The 21,849-nt window shown below is 39.5% G+C and overlaps 3 protein-coding genes across 3 annotated transcripts in view; 1 reads left to right on the plus strand and 2 right to left on the minus strand.

The window, feature by feature from the left end:
• Window positions 1-21,849, minus strand: part of LOC145330225 (ankyrin repeat domain-containing protein 13C) — a 526,153-nt gene that overhangs the window by 123,236 nt on the left and 381,068 nt on the right. The gene's annotated exons all lie outside the window — the stretch shown is intronic.
• MED1 (Mediator complex subunit 1) overlaps window positions 1-21,849 on the minus strand; it is a 509,044-nt gene that overhangs the window by 106,126 nt on the left and 381,069 nt on the right. The window lies entirely within an intron of this gene.
• Window positions 18,354-21,849, plus strand: part of LOC145330227 (intraflagellar transport protein 22 homolog) — a 33,267-nt gene continuing 29,771 nt past the window's right edge. Inside the window, exons 1-2 of the mRNA XM_080174838.1 lie at window positions 18,354-18,394; window positions 21,482-21,536. Coding sequence (XP_080030964.1) covers window positions 18,356-18,394; window positions 21,482-21,536 — 94 coding nt within the window. The 5' untranslated portion in view covers window positions 18,354-18,355. The remainder of the gene's footprint in view (window positions 18,395-21,481; window positions 21,537-21,849) is intronic.

A 21,849-nucleotide genomic window follows, 5' to 3' on the forward strand; every position in this document is an offset into this window, starting at 1 on the left:
ATCACCCTTTCTATAAATTACAATTAGTGATTGACACTCAACTCAACCAATCAGAATTAAATTAAGCTTTCTAAGTTATTAAGCCAATAAATAAAAAAAAGCGACAAATGCATTTAAACTGTTCAATAGATTTTTGCCTTTATATATTTTGATATTATTAGTTTTGATATATCTTATGAATTCAGAGTACACAAGATGCTAAGTAGTAGCCTGGTGTATTATTGCATGTACTGCTTCATAGAGCAGGGCGTAATCTGTCACTGAATAAATATTTTTTATGTTTTAATGAAAAATTCCTGAATATCCATTTGTTTGAGTCGGGGAGCTTGTGTCAGGTGAAGAACTAAAACAATAAAAATAATAATTATTTCTCGCATCGTACTATAAACAGCTTTCCGTGGATATAAAATGCACAATTATAATATTAAAACCATTTTATTAGGGCCCCGAGATGCCGAAGGCACGGGCTAAATAACTGGGGACTTTAGTTTAATTTTGATTGGTTGGTTTATTAAGTTGAGTGTCTAAATGTCTAAACCAGTAATTCTAATTTATAGAAGGGGTATTTTGTAAATCATCATTGGTGATGTACAACAATTTCTCAGTCATTATTCTAAACTTACCTGGATCAGCTAAAATTTAAAACTACATATAGTTGTATGTAATTGTAGAGTGGTTTTGCTACCAAGAAAGTTTTAACCAATTTTCTTGTTAAATATAGGTCAAGAAAAAGTTGACACTTTACATGTGTTGCAAAACTTTTAGGGGTAGAATCAATTTTTGTGTTAGTGGACCCATATTATCTACCAATCAAATTAAATAAAACAACAAAGGCTTTAATCCAAGAATCTAAAGGGACAAGACAATGGCTGTTGAATGACGTACAATCTCAGTGGTGATACACAAAACTACGCCTTCTGTAGATTACAGTTAGCGGTGGAAACGTTTAGACACTCAGTTTAATGAACCAACAATCAAAATTCCATAAAAGTTGTAAAAAGCCAACGAATAAGAAAACATTTTTATAAAACTTTTTGGCCTAGTGAAATAAACAACCCAACGTCCCCTCCCTCCCACCCTGGCTTTAATCCAAGGAAATTCACCATTTTTGGGGGGAAGGGGGGGGGGGGGTTATTAATGTCCAACTTTCGATTGGATGGAAGTTGCCAATTTTTTCCATAAAAAGTTTTATGTTTTTTTACCTGAAATACCAGGAAAGAGGACAGATGACAAGTACAGACGTACGGACATTCTAGTAACGATTATAGAGTTGCTACGCTTTTTAAATCGTACCTAACTACTACAGGAATCACCATGCAAAGTTTGGAATCAATAGGACAACTCTAACCTGTTTAAATTAACGAAAAGAGCTAAATGTCCGTGACGTACGGATCGAACCTAATTGTAGAAAAGCTTCGCTTTAAACAGTTTTCTATTTTGTACCTGAAATAAGACAGGAAAGAAGACAGCTGGCACGTACAGTTATTCACCAACTAAAATAAACAAGGCAAAATTAATAAATCTATAAATGTAGAATCGATGTATAATCAAAAAACTACCTAGATCCCTCTGTTGGGGACTTTTTTCGTCTGTTAGCAAATTGCTTTCTGCTCTGCTTTGTAGCGACTTAACTGTGTTAACATTTCCGACGCTTTTGAATAATTTTCAAAGACCAAATTGAGATTCGTCCGATAGCAATGCATATATACATATAATATTCGTGGATATTATGACAGGAGAAAAATTGTCGTCAATTTAGGTTTCTAACCTGGACGTCACTTATTGGTCAGATCGTTTATCCACTAGGAGGGGAGGGGATGGGGTAAATGGGTTGGATTGGGGCGATCGCTGTTTTAACCAGCTACAAGTTTCACTTTATTTAAGTACATGATAATCTGGTAAGAACCATCCTATTATATAAAGTAGTAAGCGTTTTTTGTCTGACCCGAAGGATCTCGCTAACCGCTGAACCGATATTATTCTCCTTTACAGTGAAGCTTCTTATATGTCCTGGGAAGGGTTTAAACTATTTTTGGTGAGGGTGTCTTCACCCCTATCACCCCAAAAAATATTTTTTTTTACTCTTTTAATCTCAAATTTAAAATGGGATGAGGTCGACTTTTCCCCCTGCTACCTTAGGTGCACCTAGAGGCTTCTAGGGGGCGTAGCCACTAGTGTAATAATAAATCCACTAGATTGCCATGTATTGAGAAGCAACTTCGCTAAAAACTTCCCAATTTTCATTTATTTAAAAAAAAATTTGGGGGGTGCTCGATAAGTACTACGAAGGTATATATATAAGCACACAAATATGTAATTGTGGTATTCGGCAACCGTGAGCCATGTCTATGGCACCCCTGATCTGGGGTTCGGTGGAGGGTCAATGGCCCTCCCCCGAGTCCTGGGGAAGGGGTCTAGTGACCCCCTCCCTACGCTTAGAATTAATGATTTGAATCTGTCATGTTTATTATGGTTAACTGTATTCTTAATTCTCCCCCACCCTTTCCAGGGATGGGGGAATCATTATTGCCCAAACTGACCATTGTATATGTATTATTTATGCTTTCATGTTATGATTATTTATTCCTATCCATGTAATTATTGTTTGTTGTATATATCTGCAGTATCTCTTAACCCTTCAATAAAGTGACAACTGAAAATAGATGTTGATCATTATCTAGTGAAAGCTAGAGAAGCGTAGCTTCTCTATAGTAAGGTGTCCATGTCTGTCACACTGCCGTAATCTAATTGAACTCCGGTGTCTGCCATTTATCCTCGGCGGATACCACAACTTTGGTGTCAGCTGTGAGATTACGGCGAACCACAAGTGTAGAGCAGACGCGCATCTGAGGCTAAGGTACTCCCAGCAGTGAATCTGGCAAAACTGACGCAAGCAACCTGAATTACCCACCCTGGACAGCAAAGTTTAACTCTGCATCCGGCAGTTGTGGAAGCGAAACAGCGAAATCTGACGAATAACCGCGAGCAGCGCTGATATCTAACGGAGAATTGAGCGCCAAAAGGGCTGAAACAGGCCTGCGGACCGGCTGAAACAAGCCAAATACGTGTAGACGGCTGAAAATAGGCCAACTTTACTGCAAGAAATAGCAGGATCCGAACCAGTGGCGCTAGCAGGACGGGACATTCCCTGCCGCCATCAGCCGGATTTGGATCAGCGGCGCCAGCAGGACGGGACATTCCCTGCCGCCGATAGGCTGAAACATGCCACATAGCTGCAAGCTGCGAGCTAACATACGGGTGTAGTGCACCAGAACAGAGAAAAACTACGTCAACCCCGAGTATCCTGAGAAGCTACAACGCAGCCACCCATCTAGAAAACAGATATTATATCACATTTGCAGGGATTACCACCCTAGTGTGATGGCCAAACAATAGATTTATGAGCAAAGCTTGGCAAACAAATTGTTGTGTTGTGATAAATCTAAGAATAGAACAGGCTTGGATTACTGTGTATTGTGATAACAGCTAAAAATAGAACAGAGTTGGTCAACAAATCTGTTATGCAATTGTGATAAGGACAAACATAGAAGCTAGATGTAATATAATCAAAACAATCTCAAGCCCACAGCACAACAACAATACACCCTTTATTCCAAGGGAAGGGGAGGGGCCCCTTCTCCATTGAAGGCAAATACAATCAGGGTGATATAACAGATAAGCCTGAGATTAAGAAGAAAAGGCCCTATTACACCAGCACACAGTTACCCCCCTCCCTCACAGGGGGAACGGACGGAGTTACCCCCGTCCCCTCACGCGCTTCCCCCTTCCTACCCACACTAGACTAAGTCCGTCTGTAGTGTGGAGCTAGCGATCGGATATACAGAGCGCCATTCACGGGTAGCGCAACAGAGTGCGGAAAACATCATAAATCCAACGGACGAAGCGGACCAATGAGAGAGCGAGCTGAGGGGTGAGAGCGCGTTTTCCCCGTGTGCGCGGATTTGACGGCGCGAACGCGCGTTACAAGGACAGGAGATTCCACGCACACACACACACACACTCTCACACCAGAGCGGAGCTACTCCATAGCATTTAACAGGGGTATTTTTAGCAAATAAAGAATTGCAAGTTTCTTTCCTCCTAGCTCTAGTGTGATAAGGGAAAACCCAATCAGTTCCTGACAGCAGTTCAGACCCTCAACATCTATCTACCTCAACACCTAACTATTGATAAGTACAGCTAAGTTATATCTTTGCAACTAAAACTCCCAACCTAGTGATACAAACAGTGTTGGCTGTTAGGCTAGGAAGCCTCAAGTGACAACCCATTCATTGTAGTACTGTATAACTTTGTGCCCGCCGTTTCACCGTTGACCCAATGGACCAGCATCAAGTCCCAGGAGGTGACCAAGCCCCAGGATGGCTCCAGGATGACCCTCAGCCGGCCCCAGCCGAGTACCGCAAGCTGATGCTGAGCAATCTGCCGGAGTTTAGAGGGCCGCCCAAGCAATCCTGGTCGGCACATATCCGCCGACTGGAGATGTCATGGGCGGCTTACCGCGTGCCACCTCATGATTCCCTCAACCGCCGCAACGCCCTACTACTGTCATTGGTAGGGCAAGCGGCGGAAATGGCGTCCCATCTGTTTGGCGAGGCAGGCCAAGCCTTGACCTACGAACAGGTCAAGACCGAGTGTGAATTGCTATTTCGCCCTGCTTTTGAATCCCAAACGCTTAAACAAGCGTTTAGGGATTACAAGCAACACTCGACAGAACCTATACAAGCGTACATATCAACTAAGTGCGCCTTGTATAGGGACGCCTACAACCATGAGGATCTTGAGTTGTTGGTGGACGAATTAAATCGTGGAATTCGTAACGCCAATGTAAAACGCCTCATGATGAACCATGAAATTGCGAGTGTACCTGAGTACACTCGCAAGGCCATGTTCACCGTGACCATGGTTACTAAGCAGCTGAAGGAAGGTGTGTGCTTAGTGGACTCGACCGACGGGCTGACTGGATCTGCCTGCATCCAGTTGCCCCAATATGACGAGTCGGAGCCAATGGAGATTGGCTCCTTGGCTCCGGGTCTCCACCAGATGGGGAAGGTCGCTCCAGATGACAAGGTTCCAGGCCGCTGCTACCGCTGCCAGGGGAGAGGCCACCGAGCTCGAGACTGTCCAACGCCTGTGGAAGTTAGCCTAGAGGAGAGGCGCACCCAGCCACGCCGTGACCGTTCTGCCAAGTGTGAGCGTTGCCACTATGACGGTCACACGGCGGCCGATTGTAGAGCTGACTGGGCCCAGGTAGCCAGCCGCAGGCGCACCGCCGACAAGGGTGCCCCTCCAGGGAAGCCCAGCAGAGTGGCCCATATGGAAGGGAGCGCGCCCCCAGCACCACCACCGCAAGCAGCCGCCCCCAGAGCTGCGGACCGAGCCGATGGGATGCCGCAGTTCGGGACTGTCCCAGCTAGGATCAACGTACTGGGCGGCGCGGCTGAACCCAACCGGGTTGGCCTAGGCTTCAGTCTTAACCATCTGGGGCCAGAGCTGGTACAGCCCAACAACATAGCCGAGCCAGAGGTGCTGAGGCCCCAGCCTTTCAGCCTCAACATGATGGAACCTGCCCGACTGAGCCTACCCAGCAAGAGTGGAGGGGCGCTGCCCAGCGTCCCTGAGACGGTGTATGGGGAGGCCCTGGCAGCCGCTGAACGAGAGAGGCAGGAGGTGCTAGCCAGCACCTCTGCATCGATGTATGGGACGCCACCCGGCGTCGCCACCTGGGATGATGGGGGGGTGCTATCCAGCGCCTCCCACCTGGTGCCTGGGGCGACAACCGTCGCCGCCACCGAGATACCTGGATCCTGGAACGAGCCAGCCTCCAACCTGATGTCTGGGGCGACAACCGTCGCCGCCACCGAGAGACCTGAGTCCTGGAACGATCCAGTGGTCCCAGAGGAAGGGGTGACACCCGTCACCCCCAGCCAGCCAGCGCCACCAGTCTGCAGGGAGAGCCCAGCTACATGCCAGCCAGCGCCACCAGCCTGCAGGGAGAGTCCAGCTACATGCCATCCAGAGCCCTCTACCAGCCAAGGGAACCCAGCTGCTCACCATCAGGATAAGTTGAATTTGTTAAATGTGTTGTATCCAAAACATTGTAAACACCCAGCCTTGCCTGTGCCCCCTGCACCTGAGGTTGGGGAGATTGAAATTTGGGAAAATAAGGACTTGCCTGTGCCACATGCACCTGAGTTCCTAGGGCAGGGGAGGGCATTGAGTAAGGGCGAGCCTGTGCCACATGCACTTCAGCCCCATGCCACTGGGCATGCCTTGGACCAGGGAAGGGAGCACTTAGGGCTAGGGGAGCCGACACCCAGGCAAGTGCCAGTCGCTTGCCAGTCTGTCATTGGGGAGGGTATCGGGGTGCCTCGGCCGCATACAGATAACGCTCAATGGAAATTTGTATCTAGCCAGGAGCAGCCCAGCCGTGTCCAGCCCCAAGAAGCAGCCGTGACCAGAGCCGGAGATCCCCAGCCGCGTGTACGAGGAAGATGGTTACCTGGAAGCCTCTCCCATTGGTGGATGGTCCTGTGGGGCCTCCTGCTGGCAGCCGTGTGGCCTACAACCAGCTACGTCCTGGTGGGGTGGGACTGTGCCAACCCCACCCATGTCACGTCTTACAATAAAGAAAAGATGTGTGACACGGAGCCCCTACACCAGGAGGTGCCCCTGGGCCATGACATACACGTCCTGCAGCAAGTCAAGGTGAGGGAAACCACTGGGTTCAGCTGTCAGCTCACCGTGTCCCAGTGGACATTCAGGTGTGGGGTATGGGGTCACCTCAAGGTGACCTCGGTCCCCACCCTCATGAGGCCAACCAAGATAGACCCAGAAGCGTGCCGAGACCTGGCCAGGAACCGAGTATACACGTTGCCAGGCAAGACCCAGCCACTGACGTTCCAGCTGAACCACCCCCTGTTCTTCACCATCGACATGGTGGGCGCCCTCGTCAACAGCCCCGAGGGGGTGGGTTGCGAGGGGGAGGACGTCCACTTTGAGGGCCAGCTCTACCGCAATGAATTAGTGCTCCAGGAGCGGCGGCTGCTGGTCAAGGAGGAGACCTATGTGGTGGAGGATGGACGAGTGGAGTCCCAGTCTGACCACCTGACCCTCGAGTGTCCCCATTCTGAGCTGTCCTGTATCACTGGGGAAGCAACCTACGTGTGGGACCACCTGGGAAGAGATTGCCCCTTGAGGCTGATCCGCAGCCTCCAGCCCAGCCTGGTGAGGGATGCATATCTGGTTGACCATCAGGCCCAGTTTTTCATCAACATGACCAATCCCACCTCAATTGTGAACTGCGACTTCGAGGCCCATGCCACCAACCATCCAGCGTTGTTCGTGGCAGCTGACCCAGCCGCGGCTGCGCTGCCCAGAGTGTCGGCCAGGGATGTTGACGTTCCCCTTCAAGCACAGATCCATGCAGGTTATATTGGGTTTACCCTGGAAACGCGCATGAGAAGCACTGCAGCAGAAGAAGTAGCGGCCAACTGCTGGAAGCTCCAGCAACTAGATCCGGCCCACCCGGTGCGTGTCCAGGGGAGCACGTTCTCGGTACTGAGGGGAGACATCCTGCTGCAGCTGACCTGCCAAAGGCACAAGTATGTTGTCCGCGAACACAAGGAGTGTTGGGACAAAGTGCCAGTGGAGCCCACAGGTTTTGTAGACGCTGTGACACGGGTATACAGTGAGCACGCCACCAAGATTCCCTGTTCCTCCACCTACCCCCTGACTGTGCACGCGGAGGAAGGCTGGATAGAGTTAACCCCTGCTCCCAAGAAGAGGCCACCCCCGCTGGATACGCCTAAGCAGTTGTTGACAGAACCCTTAGATGACTTCAGTTCAGGTGGTTTGTATTCGCAGGCTGAGTTGAACGACTGGCAACAACTGCTGGCGTTCCCAGCATACAAGAGTGCCATGCTGACCGGCCTATCCTATGGCTCCTGCGTTCAGCAAGGCAGCTGTTCGGCCACAGGAGACCATGGGATAGTGTCCTACAACATTGACCGACTGGCGGAGGAAGGAGAGGCAGCCCTGGATGTCTGGGCAGGATTTAGACAAGCCATCCACGAGTGGGGAGATGGCGCCGCCATACTGTGCTTGCTGTTGCTGATCCTCAAACTGCTGGGGGACCTAACCATCATTTCTCTGGCAGCAGCACAAGGAGGAGTCCGGGCAGCCCTGAATGCGATATCACAAGTGTTCCTGTACCATCCAGCTTTATATAGGAAAGCGCTGGCTAGAGCCAGGCTCAACCATGCCAAGTCCCGGGACTTTTCAGTGGACTGGGATGCCATTCCCATCGGCAGGGAAGCAGCCGAGGAAATGGTGTCTATGAAATCAACTGACAGCGGGCATGACCGCCCAGGTAGGCCAGGACCGCCCTCTGGCAGACCCCGCGGCCCCTCAGGAGGACAGGCCGCTGCTCAGACCATCAACCTGGCAGCCAGTGCCCCAGCCGCTGCCAATAACAACCCGCAGGCCCCACTGCTGACCGTTCCAGCAACAACTGTGCCACCAGCAAACCTGATACCTGCCGGCGCTGACCAACGTATCCAACCCAAGTCAGCCTCTGCCTTCTATCCCACATTGGGAGCCCATCAACCCTAAGAAGATACTCACCACTAGGATTCCATTGAATCATTATCGTTTGTATATATTTTAGCCCTAAGGAGCGGGCCGAAGGCCTCAACCACTGTCGGAAGTCTGATAGGGAAACCACCTCCCAGCCTTCCGAGGGGAGAGTTGTGGTATTCGGCAACCGTGAGCCATGTCTATGGCACCCCTGATCTGGGGTTCGGTGGAGGGTCAATGGCCCTCCCCCGAGTCCTGGGGAAGGGGTCTAGTGACCCCCTCCCTACGCTTAGAATTAATGATTTGAATCTGTCATGTTTATTATGGTTAACTGTATTCTTAATTCTCCCCCACCCTTTCCAGGGATGGGGGAATCATTATTGCCCAAACTGACCATTGTATATGTATTATTTATGCTTTCATGTTATGATTATTTATTCCTATCCATGTAATTATTGTTTGTTGTATATATCTGCAGTATCTCTTAACCCTTCAATAAAGTGACAACTGAAAATAGATGTTGATCATTATCTAGTGAAAGCTAGAGAAGCGTAGCTTCTCTATAGTAAGGTGTCCACGTCTGTCACACTGCCGTAATCTAATTGAACTCCGGTGTCTGCCATTTATCCTCGGCGGATACCACATAATTATTCATGTTTTAAATGCATTATAAGTATTGTTTATACTATTTGTGTAAATAACAAGGATGACATCTATGAATCTCTGAAACGGACATTAACATTTGTAAAGTGTCAGAACTGAATAAACAGAATATAGATGTATCAGTCAAACCAAAATTGTAAGTAAATTTATTGAAAAACTGCTGGATACAGGATAATGTTTATGGACATACTTACATTTTTAGGACTTGATTATAGAGTTGCTTCGCTTATAACAGTATACTTTGTTGTCAAAGGAATCTATATACCAAAAATCAGATCAATCGGAAGATTAGAGCACATTAAAGTTTGTTATTAAAAAAGTAAAAAAATCGACATGTTTAAAATGGACGTACGGACTTTCTGGTAATGATTATAGAATTGCTACTTTTCTAAATCGTACCTAACTACTAAAGGAATCACCATGCAAAGTTTGAAATTGATAGGACAATTCTAACATGTCTAAATTAACGAAAAAAGCTATCTGTTACGGACGGACGGACCGACCCTAATTATAGAAAAGCTTCGCTTTTAACAAATACAATTATCATACTTCAATAACAATATGGATATAAGATATATGGGTGACAAATACAAAGTAGTTCGAAAATGTACCAACAATTTAAAGGGCAAATAATCAATAAAATACGGCTTTTCAAAGGTGGCCGAGTGGTTAATATTGGGTTTGAAATTTTTTTGAACCCAGTAAAAGTGTCGGACTGATTATGACGTAAAAAAAGAATTAGCCAATGAGAGGCCACTGTAAATTTTACCATTGGTCAATAATTGCCTCTCATTGGCTAATTTTTTTTACGTCATAATCGGTCCGACACTATTACTGGGTTAATTTTTTTTGTGAAAAATCCTTCAGAAAATATTTGATAAGTCCGGTCTAACAAAACTGGATATAATTTGATGATTTTATTTGGATATTATTGGAAATTTGTCTTTAATACGATGCTATACTAGATTTTTTAGTATGGCTGAGAACCAATTCTTACCCAGCAGATATTAATCGGTTTTGAAGCTATACTAGAACCCATGCTGAACCTAAGTACATAATATGCACAGTACAATATCAGACCCTGAATTAGCCTATCATCAGATGTACTATATTGTAATTTTCAATTATAATATTGGATGTGTAATTACTTTCGCATACGGTTGGTGTTTAATATTTGCAAAAATAAACCGACACAATAGCAAATACATAAGGTCCCCTGGGTCGACAAACCTTTAAAGCTTTTTCATAATAATAATCTTTAACTTTTTGTTTCAAACATACTGAAAAAAAACAGGCATTGTATCACTTTCTATTCAGAACTAGCGGCTGCGCCCCTCTAGCATCTAGGGGCTCTGTATTCAAAGGTGATAAAATTGCTTAAAATTATCCCTAAACTTAAATATGAAATGAAATAGCTTAAACCATCACTGGACCTATGTGAAGCTTACCTAAAATTGAGAACCGAATCAGTTTAGAAAATGATTGAGATCTTAAGCTTCAGACAAAAAAAACTTTGGACATTTTTCTGAATATTACACTAGTCCCCAAAGTTTTTAATAACGTTTTCTTATTCGTTAGTTCAACAACTTTGGAGACTTGCATTTTATTTTGATTGGTTGATTTGTTGAGTGACTAAATGTTGCAACTACTAATTGTAATCTGCAAAAAGGGTAATTTTGTGTATTATTATTAGTACAATAATTTATTGGCCATTGTCTTATCCCTTTAGATCCCTGAATAATTGTCAATGTTGTTTTAATTTTATGCGCTTAAGTAGTAACACTTCCGTGTGTACAAAGTTAATTGGTAGAATAGCGGCTTTAAAAGCAGGTATAGAGTTGCTTTAATTCAATTATTTTTGTACCTTATTTACTTTCAATATGTTAAGCACAAATTTAAGTGATTTAATTTATCTTAAACATCATTACTATTTATTGTTCTTCTAGCTTTTCCCCCGTCAGTTTTCATCTAATAATATAAAGTTTCTTTGTGTCTTATCTTTGTGTTCGAATGTTCTTGGTAACTTCTGGAACGATATGGCTCTTCTTAGAGTTAAGCTTTTGGGAGAATCCTCTAAAAACAGTATTTCTCGTATTCATTCGAATCCGGTGGATAGGAACCGGTTCTCATCCATACGAAAAAACTATGTCTAGCACCGAATTATAACCAGCTTTCTACAAATATAAAAATGTACAATCATAAGATTAAAACCAGTTTTTTTAGCCGGTGTCTTCTGCACCTCGGGGCTAAAAAAACGGTTTTAATCTTATAATTGTACATTCTATATCTGCGGAAAGCTGTTTATAATACGATGCGAGAAATAAATATTATCTACAGCTAATTGTCCCTTCTCAATCGATACATTATTATTCGGATGTTGCACCAGATTTTTATATCCTCTGATAAAGTATTGCTCGCACCTAGCTAAAAAAACGATACCCCCCTGCACCCCCTTAACCACATCCCCTCACCTTCTACTGGATAATCAAACTGACCAATAAATAAGGTCCATATATATAAGCAAGCTAAATTGACAACAAATTTCCCAATGTCAGTTAGACCAAACGCCAACCCTTTACCCATTCCCTTCTCGAACCAAAATTCTGATATTTTGGTTTAAACCAGAAATATATTATTTATATCGGTCAACACGTTAAATAAATTATTTTCCATTTGCAATAGACCTCTAGAATTTTTTGTGATAATTTGTTAGAATTTAAATTTGTACTACTTTTCTTGAATTAATACCCCCCCCCCCTCCCCTATTATTTTTTTAAAAAATAGGAATTAAATAGGGGGGATGGTTTTTGGATTTTTAATTTAACAAGGGGAAGTGTTTTACAAGTACAAGTATAAAAGCTCTTATGGATATTTTATATTAGACTAATTACAACTAATTGTGTCAGGAATATTAACACAGCCAAGTAGCAGAAAACAATTTGCAAGCAGACGAAATGTTAAATGTATATACATCTATACTATAGATCTGTTTATATTAATACAATTGTCTTTACAAAAACTAACGAAAGAAAACTTACCAAAAGAAGAATAACTGCCAACAATTGAACGTCAAACTAAAAATAAAATATAAATAGGTTAATAACAAAATAAATATAATAATAAAACTGAAACAATACAAATTTTGTGAAAGTTAACAGTACAACTTTTCTATAATTGTATTACTAGCTGCTTTGTCCCTAGAGGCCTTTTGGGGACTTGAGGTGGTTGGGGTTTAAATTCGATTCACCTGCCCCATTTTTTTATTTTAAAATTCAAAAATTTGTCGAGGTCATTTTTTTCTAGGGGCGAATTCTCTTGGGATGTTTGTGGACCCCCCCCCCCCCATAAGGATGTACACCCCCTGATGAATCGCTGTGTATGCCACCATTTGTAAGTAAGGTATAACTTCTGAAGTTCTTTATAGTGCCTATAAAAAAATTTAGGTCTTAAAATACAAATGACCAATGACCAAAGCTCTTTATAGTCCCAATAAAAAAATGACGTTATAAAATACAAATGACCAATGATAGGCCAAAACAAGACTAAATTACCAATGACTAGCCAGTATACATTTTAATTGACCAATGTTATAGGCACAATAAAAAGCTTCCTAAAACTATTTAGTCTCTTGGCGGTTTTTAATATTTATAAATATTTATAAAACTAAACGAATTACAATATTTATTACATGTACTATATTGCCAAAATATATGTTACTACTTTTTTCCGCTCCTCAAAATGTGTTGCGCTGTCAATGGACATTCTTGCACTTGTATATTAATAGTTTATATATTTAACAAGGATGACAACATTCATAAGTAGCGAAACGCAAAGAATCATAGATGGAAAAGGAACAAAGTAATTAAAAGAGCGGATGTGTGCCTTTAATTACGATTAAATTTATTGGAAAACTCATAAACTCTCAAACAATTATAATTGAGAAGGCTTGAATAAAGCGAAATATATTTTCTACAAAGAAGTGTGTTCTTACTGTGTAGTTAGATCTAGCCGCGCGTTTTTTGAGATTGGAAAAAAAATCAAACACATTTTTATATGATCTAATGTTTAATTTTGTAGTATGGCTGACAGACTGACGGACTAGGTAAGTTATTATATACTTGATGCTCATAGGTATAGAGATTCTTCACAAAAAAATCGTCTACATATATTAGATAGCAGCAGAGAAAACCAAAATATAAAGTAGCATCGCTCGCGGACTACAAGATATATATTATATCAAGGTTAGATAAATGGGAGATAAAGCTAAATCTGTTTTAGAAAATTTTATACTAACGCGGTAAAAGGTTAATGACATTAGATGATTTAACTCTTTAATACTTTTTCTCGTATTAATTCGAATCCGGTGGATAGGAACCGGTTCTCATCCATACGAAAAAACTATGTCTAGCATCGTATTATATCCAGCTTTCTACGAATATAGAAATGTACAATCATAAGATTAAAACCAGTTTTTTTAGACCGTGCCTTCGTTTATAATACGATGTGAGAAATAACTATTTCTAATTACTAATTAACCTAACCTTACATAAAATAAACATAAAACAATTTTCATTTAAAAAATTAGTATATAGTCTATTTTTAGTTTAAGTTAAATTGTCGCAATATCAATAAAATTTTTCACTAAAAAGTTAAAGCCTTTTAGCTTTTAGTATTAGATTTGATCATGACCTCTAGGTGCTTGTCATAGCAGTTGTAGGTACCGCTTTTAACGTCTCTAATATGACTCGGTGTGAAACAGACTCAAACCCTATAGCAAGCCGACACATTACCAATTACGCTAATGCCGCATTTTTTGCATTAGATTCGTCCTAATTTTAGAAAAGCTGCTCAACTGTAAATTATAAAACATACCTTCATTTTGGATACTTTAATTTCTTATTTTAACAAAATTTCATATTATTTTATCTTAAAATACACCAATAAACACGTATAATCTGATCTAACTGTATAATGTTACTAAGCCATGTAATAGAGACTTAACCCTAGCGTATCAGGGCCTTTTTGTAAAACATCATTACTACAGGTTAACCCCCCCCCCCCCCTCCTACTTTGATCCTCCTACTCATTATTAAATAACATCTTTAATTCCTTCCCCTTTTATAGTAATGCTATCTCCTCCCCTCAATGCATTAAATAAATACCTCATGTCTATTACGATAACAACTTAATTTTCCAATGAACCCCCCCCCCCCCCCCACCCTTCTAAACCCTTTTGACTTAAACCATCCCATACCCCGCCGATAACCATACTTAGTGTTATAATCGTTGCTTAGGTTTTTACTAAAAAATATAATGCACAATGGTTCAATTAGGGTCAAAAAGTAAAGATTTAAAAAATAAATAAAATAAACAAAATCATTATGTCCAAATATTAAAAAAGCCAATTTATTTTAAAAGACCCACTAAATTTAAAACTTAAAACAATTCTATATGTTGATAAATTTTTATATTAGGTCAGTCATTTAATTTTTTTAAAGGCTAAATACTCGTTAATTACCCTTGAAACTATAAGTCTACACAAAGTATCCAATTAAACAGAAGTTTTTTTTACCAATAGCAAACATTCAATATTTCTTTAGATAGAAAAGATAGAATCGTTAGCTTTTAGCTTTATATAGGTCCTTGGATGGTATTAGGCTGTTTTATTTAAACATTTAAGGTATGGTTTTATGCTTTATTTCAACCCATCCCGTCCCCTACAAATACAGAGCCCCTTAAGGCTTTGAGCGGACCAATTTTTATTATGTAATGCGATAAACTTCAAAAATTTATTTTGTCCTAAAACAAAATTTTTGGATCATAGTGAAAAGAACAATTAAAAATCAGGTGAATATTTGTAATGTAGGGGGATAAACCCAGGGATCTAAAGGGATAAGACAATGGCCGATAAATTGTTATGCATCCCCAATGATGATGTATAAAATTACTCCTTTTGTAGATTACAATTAGTGGTTGAAATTTTTGGACACTAAACCAACCAACAAAATTTAATTAAAGTCACTAAAGTTTGTAAGCCAACGAATAAGAAAACGTTGTTATAAAACTTTGGAGACTGGTGTAATAAATAGCACATTGACCCCTCTCTCGCTGGTATAAAACCTAATAATGGTAGGCAATCGCTTTCACGTTTGTTCTTTGTCAATATTCAAGCGGATATGCCTTTTGTCTAAAGGAGCAAGATAAAAGTAAACCACTAGAGTGGGAAGGGTTTATAACTGTATCTCCCCATCGCAGTGTCCCTGTGCCGACTCTTAATTGGGTCATTGAAAATCAACCAATTGTGTCGGTTATATTAACACACCCAAGTAGCAGAAAACAATATGTTAGCAAACGAAAAAGGCTTTGAAAAAGGGAGGTAATTATTTGTATATACAATATACATCTACACTTTAGATCCGTTGGAGCAAAAAAATAGCGTGAAACCAGCCCAAAAATCAAATCTGAAAATCTGATTGGCTATTACCACCATAGGACCTATGAAGCGTATCTAAAATAGAGAACCCAAACGGCTCAGGAGTTATTAAGATCTTTAGATTTAGACAAAAAAAAACTTTACATTTTATATGATTGGAATATGGTAGGACAGAGGTTTAAGAATGTCTTTGTATTTATCTTTCGCGGAAACCATTGGACAACGTAAACACAATCAAAGCATTAATAATTGTAATTCGTACATACGTTATTCTTTTAATCTAGGTGTTTTTGTTATGAAATCGTTTTAATATCATCAATCGGGATACTGCATAAGGACATACTTTTAATTTTAGGATTTAGTTATAGAGATGTATCACTCATGATTTTGTACATAATATTTATATTTTAAAAAAGGTAAAAAGCAACATGTATTTAATGGGCGTACGGACATTTTGATAATGATTATAGAGTTGCTAAGCTAAGTTGTACCTAACTGTTATAGGAATCAACATGCAAAGTTTGAAATGGATAGGACAATTCTAACATGTCTAAATTAACATTATTAGCTAACGTGACGGACTAATGCTGGACCGACAATAATTAAAGAAAAGCTTCGCTTTTTAATAAGACTAGCGGCTTTGCCCCAAGAGGTAACCTAAAAAAATTTCTGGTGCTGCCATTTATTTTGAAGAAAACAATTTTTTTTTTTTTTTGGGGGGGGATTTTCATTTTTTGGAGGGGTTGGGGGTGTCCCACCCTCCAAGAAAATAGCTTAAAACCACCACAGGACCAGTAGGTATATTCCCTGAAGAGTAGAATCCAATCAGTTCTGTGGTTATCAAGATCTTAAGCTTCAGACGGACAGACAGACAGCCAGACGGAGAGACATCAAGCTACTTTGTATTATAGATATGAAAAAGAAAGCCAGAAAAATAGAAGTTATAACCGTGGACTTTAAAATTATGTAGTAAAAGCAGGTAGTTTGGTTTGACTAAATATTACCACCAGGGATATAAAGAGATAAGACAATGGTCGAAAAAATTATGTGTTTCTCCAAAATTACCCCTCCTTTAGTGGTTGAAACGTTTAGACACTCTACTATATGAACCAATAAAATTTTAATAAAAGTGCTTAAAGTTGTTAAGTCAGCAAATAGGGAAACGTTATTATAAAACTTTGGGGACTAGTGTAATAAACAGTCCATTGTCCCCTTTCTTCCTGACTATCCTGTAAAATATAATTTCTTTAAAAGGAAAGCCACAACATACCAAAATCAAAACAAAATTAATGATTCTATATCAACATAGATAGACTTTTTGTTTTGTTTGAAGCAAAATATCTCGGAAATTATTGGTTATGCTTTACTGAGATGCTGCAGTTAGTTATTTCTAAATTGGTTTTAGGCTATTTTGTATCCCTTAACCATTTAAAACTATAGGCAATCTTTCCAGTATCGCTTCGTAACCGATTATAAAGGGTGTTTAAAAAAAAACCAATCGCTTCACTCTTTTCAATATAAACCCTACAGTTTTAGTCAAAAAGTAACAAAAAATGACACAAATCATGTCCAAGCAATGACAATGAGAAAGCACTATTGAATTTTGATTTCTACTCACCTCTCCTGACCACTACAGCTCGAGTCCTAGCCCTTGTGTAGAATTTTTCCTTGCATGGAGATTAAAAATCAACAAATCGTCTTAAGTACTTAAAATCTTGTAGATAGACCCCAAAATGTTTAGAATTTTTTATGGAGCATGTAAATTCCTTTCTATAGACATCTTAACCAGGTTTCTAACTCAATCCTAGCCAATTTGGCATAAAAAAGACTGACCCATCAAACATTTAGACATGACGGGTCTCTCCAGTTCTTGATGTTTGACAGATCTTTCTTTTTTATGTCAAAATGGCTAAGATTGTGTTAGAAACCTGATTAAGGTCTCTATAGAAAGATATTGACATGCCCCATCAAAAATTCTCAATATTATGGGGTCTATCTACAAGATTTTAAGTACTTAAGACTGTTTGTTCTTTTTTTTTAAAGACAGAGCAGTCATGTCTCAATGTTTGATGGGTCTGTCTTTTGGATGCCAAATTGGCTAGGATTGGGTCAGAAATCTGATTAAGGCGTCTATGGAAAGGTCTTTATAAGCCCCATCAAAAACTCTAAACATTATGGGGTCTATCTACAAGATTTCATGTACTTTAGACAGTTTATTCTTTTTAAAAAAAAGACAAAACTGTCTGATTTGTAATAAAATATGCACTCTTCACGTAGAGAAAAATTGTCCACAAGGGCTAGGATTCGAGCTGCAGTGCTCAGGAGAGGTGAGTAGAAATCAAAATTCAATAGTTTTATCACATTGTCAGTGCTTGGACATGATTTTGGTCATTTTTTGTCAGTTTTTGACCAAAACTGTAGGGTTTATATTGAAAAGAGTAAAGCGATTGGTTTTTTTTTAAACACCCTTTAATATCCGGTGGATTAGAACCGGTTCTCTGAAAAATTCTATAGAGCATCGAATAATATCCAATTTTCTACGAACATAAAAACCGAAGGAACGGGCTAACAAACTGGTTTTAATCTTATAGTTATACATTTTTATATCCGTGGAAAGCTGGTTATAATACGATGCGATAAATTTTATAACTTTTTCAGATAAAAATGTATAAATTAAAGATAGTGTTGGTTGGACCAAGTCAGGTAAATTTTATTTCCAGTAAGGCTTCGAAATCGATTAATATACGCTGGATTAGAACTGGTTCTCAGCCATACATAAAAATCATGTATAGCATTGTTTGACAATTTTCGACGAATATTAAAATAAAAATCGTTGAATTAATACCAGTTTTGTTAGACCGGCCTGTGGTTTTTATTTTTCATATATGATGAATTAGGTATCTATCGCATCAATCAACCTAATTAAGATAATTCTACTGTATGACGGTGAACCAGTTCTAATCCAGCGGATATTAATCGGTTTCGAGGCCATACTGTAAAAAAATATATTACTTTAAACTGACAGAAAAGCTAGAAAAAAAATATTCTTCCCTTTTGTAAAGTATTTTATTATTAAAATTTATAAAATTTGTAGAAAATTTAAATGATTCACAGGAAATTCTTTCCAAATTGTTGCACCAAAAGTTTCATTCTAAAATGTGCAGTAACCCATGAATCTAAAGGGATAGGACAATGGCCGACAAATTAATGTACATCCCAAATGGTGATACGCAAAATAACCCCTTCTGTAGATTACAATTAGTTGTTGTAATGTTTGGATACTCAACTTTATAAACCAACAAATCAAAATTCAATAAAACTCCCCAAGATTTTTAAGCCAACGAATAAGAAAACGTTATTATAAAACTTTGGGGACTATTGTAATAAACAGCTCATTGTCTCCTCCCTCTCTGGCACTAACCACTTTGACAACATCCATTAAAGCGAAGCTCTAAAACTAGACAGTAGGACAAACCAGGGATAAGGGATGGGAAACGTAGGAAAATATTATTTCAGGCCTATTTCAAGCCTAGGCCTATTTCTAGCCTAATAAACCAGTTTTGGGATGGCGCAGTGCTTCGTATAAAACGCTAATAAAAAAGCTGTGTGTGTGTGTGTGTAGATAAAGTATAGAATCAAATTCAGGTAGCTAGTTTAAAGTAAAAAACATAACTTTTTATAAACCTATATATTAATGGCTTTTGTTAAAATGAAGTTTTTTCTCTCCCAAAATTTGTTTCTCTTTTACTTTGGTATTTTGAACTGTCAGAAAGCTATCGTTGGGTTTCCCTCAGACAGATTTTAGTTTGTATTATTTGCATTTTTATCAATGAGTAAAAATTTTATTTGAAAATTTCATTGCTAATTAAAATTCAAAATAAATAAATTAATATGCACTTGGGTAACATTCTATCAAGTATTCTTTGGATACTATTAAGTAGTGATATATTTGTACTGTGATGTATTGTGTATTGTACATATATTAGGGTTAAAGTGTTGTATCAATTCCGTATTAGATTTTCAAAATTCAAAATACAACATCTAATTTATAAACTACCAAATGAAAATTCGTAGCTACCTCCTTTCCAAAAAATAATCCCGTTATTTTTGTTTTTTCTATATGGCCCTTTTTTAATGTTTAACTCTAAGCAGATTTAATAATTAAGCTAATGTGATCTAACACCATTTATATTTATTTTTTAGTAGCAGACAAAATCATTATTTTTTCTAGAATTGTCTGCTTTTAAAATTTTCGCCAATTGGTGATTGGTTGTTAAAAACAGGCCGATTCTTATTGGTTTAGAGCTATAGCTACTTGGGAGCGTCCGCCAGTTTGATAGTAATTTGTAATAGTTGCAATATCCCTTTAGAATCTAGGCCGGGACCTAATTAATGGCCAGGTTTCCTATCCCTTATCCCTGGGACAAACGAACATAATCAGTTGTATAGTGTCAGAATATAAATATATAAAAGTCGAAACAAAATTGAATATAAATTCAATAAAAATTACTTAGACACAGGATACGATTTTAGAATATATTTACATTTTGGGGACTTGATTATTGAGATTCTTTGCTTATAATATTGTACCTTGTTGTTTTAGGAATCAATATTCTTAAATATGATTTACCTAGATTACCTCGTACGGGCGGGATTGCAGTACCGGACCTTATCGACTTGATGTACTGTCCAGGTCCTGGTCCAGCAATCCAGGAGAACTAAGGATGACTAACGCACCCTTCTCTGTCCAAACACCCAAGGATATTAGGCTAAGTAACATCCATCAGACAACCAACTCTCTGTGATGCACGACCTTTGTCTGAGAAGTCCCAACTGTGCATGGTAACGAGTTGCGCCTGTTTTGGGTTAAGGCATTCCCCCTACTCTAACTATTTATGTCGCGCATCTGACATAGCAGCAGTAGGAACCATTTTTAACGTCTTTAGTTATGACGCGGAGTCGGCCCGAGATTCGAACCTATCACCTTCCCGACGACGAGCGGATGCGCTACGTGTTGAGCCACGGTCGCGGGTATTCTTAAATAGGATAAAGATAACATCAAAAAATTACAACTAGATTTAAATGGTCGTACGGACTTTCAGTATAGTAATTATTATAAAGTCTCTACGATTTCTAAATTGAACCTAACTGTTACAGGAATCATTATGCAAAGTTTGAAGTCGATAGGACAATTGTAACATACTCAATTCAACGAAAAGAGCTAACCGTTATGTTGTACGGACGGACGCACGGACAGACCCTGATTATAGAAAATCTTCGCATATAAAAATAAAGTAACACGGAAAATTTTAATAGAACAAGAACATTAATTTCCAGAAAAAGAGCAGCAATATCTAGCTAAATCAGTTTTTATATTTTTATTATTTCAATCCTATTTTATAAATTAAATAGGAAACTTTATTTGTCTGTGACGAAGGATCTCTATATATGGTTCTCATTTAAAATGTAGCTTCTAATAGGTCCTGGAAATGTTAATAAATATTTTGGGGGAGGGTAGCAACCCCCCATCCCCCCTCTACCCAGCTGCAAGTGATTAATAAAACAGTAAATTAGGCAGCTCGTTTAAAAACAAACAGTTTCCCGAGGATAGTTAAATAAGAAATAATAATTGCTATTTTGTTGTTATGTGGTAATGTAGAAAATGATACACAAACCTTGCCCCCCATTCCCCTTATAAGGATTATTAAGGATTTGGAGGTGCTTAACTACTTTTATTCTGAGATGTCCTGTAATATCGGTTTAAAACTAACTTTTTAAATATTATTTTAGTCCGGTAAAACGATGATAGCTAACTTTCTGTCAGACGCTACGGATAATATAGAAGGTAACAATTTTCTCGTAATCATTCGACACCGATTAATATCCGGTGGATTAGAACCGGTTCTCATCCATACGAAAAAAAACTATGTCTGGCATTGTATAATATCCAGTTTTTTACGAATATAAAAATCAAAGATTAAAACCAGTTTTTTTATTAGCCCCAAGATGCCTTAAAACTGGTTTTAATCTTATAATTTCATATCCGCGGAAAGCTGTTTATAATACGATGAGAGAAATAGCTAATATTGTATTATTGCTAGACATAATATATCTAGAAGGTCCATCTGACACTAAAATTCGTCAATGTTAAAAAATAA

Source organism: Acartia tonsa, chromosome 10, assembly GCF_053477335.1.
Source record: "Acartia tonsa isolate MP-2025a chromosome 10, ASM5347733v1, whole genome shotgun sequence".
Taxonomy (NCBI): Eukaryota; Metazoa; Arthropoda; class Copepoda; order Calanoida; family Acartiidae; genus Acartia; species Acartia tonsa.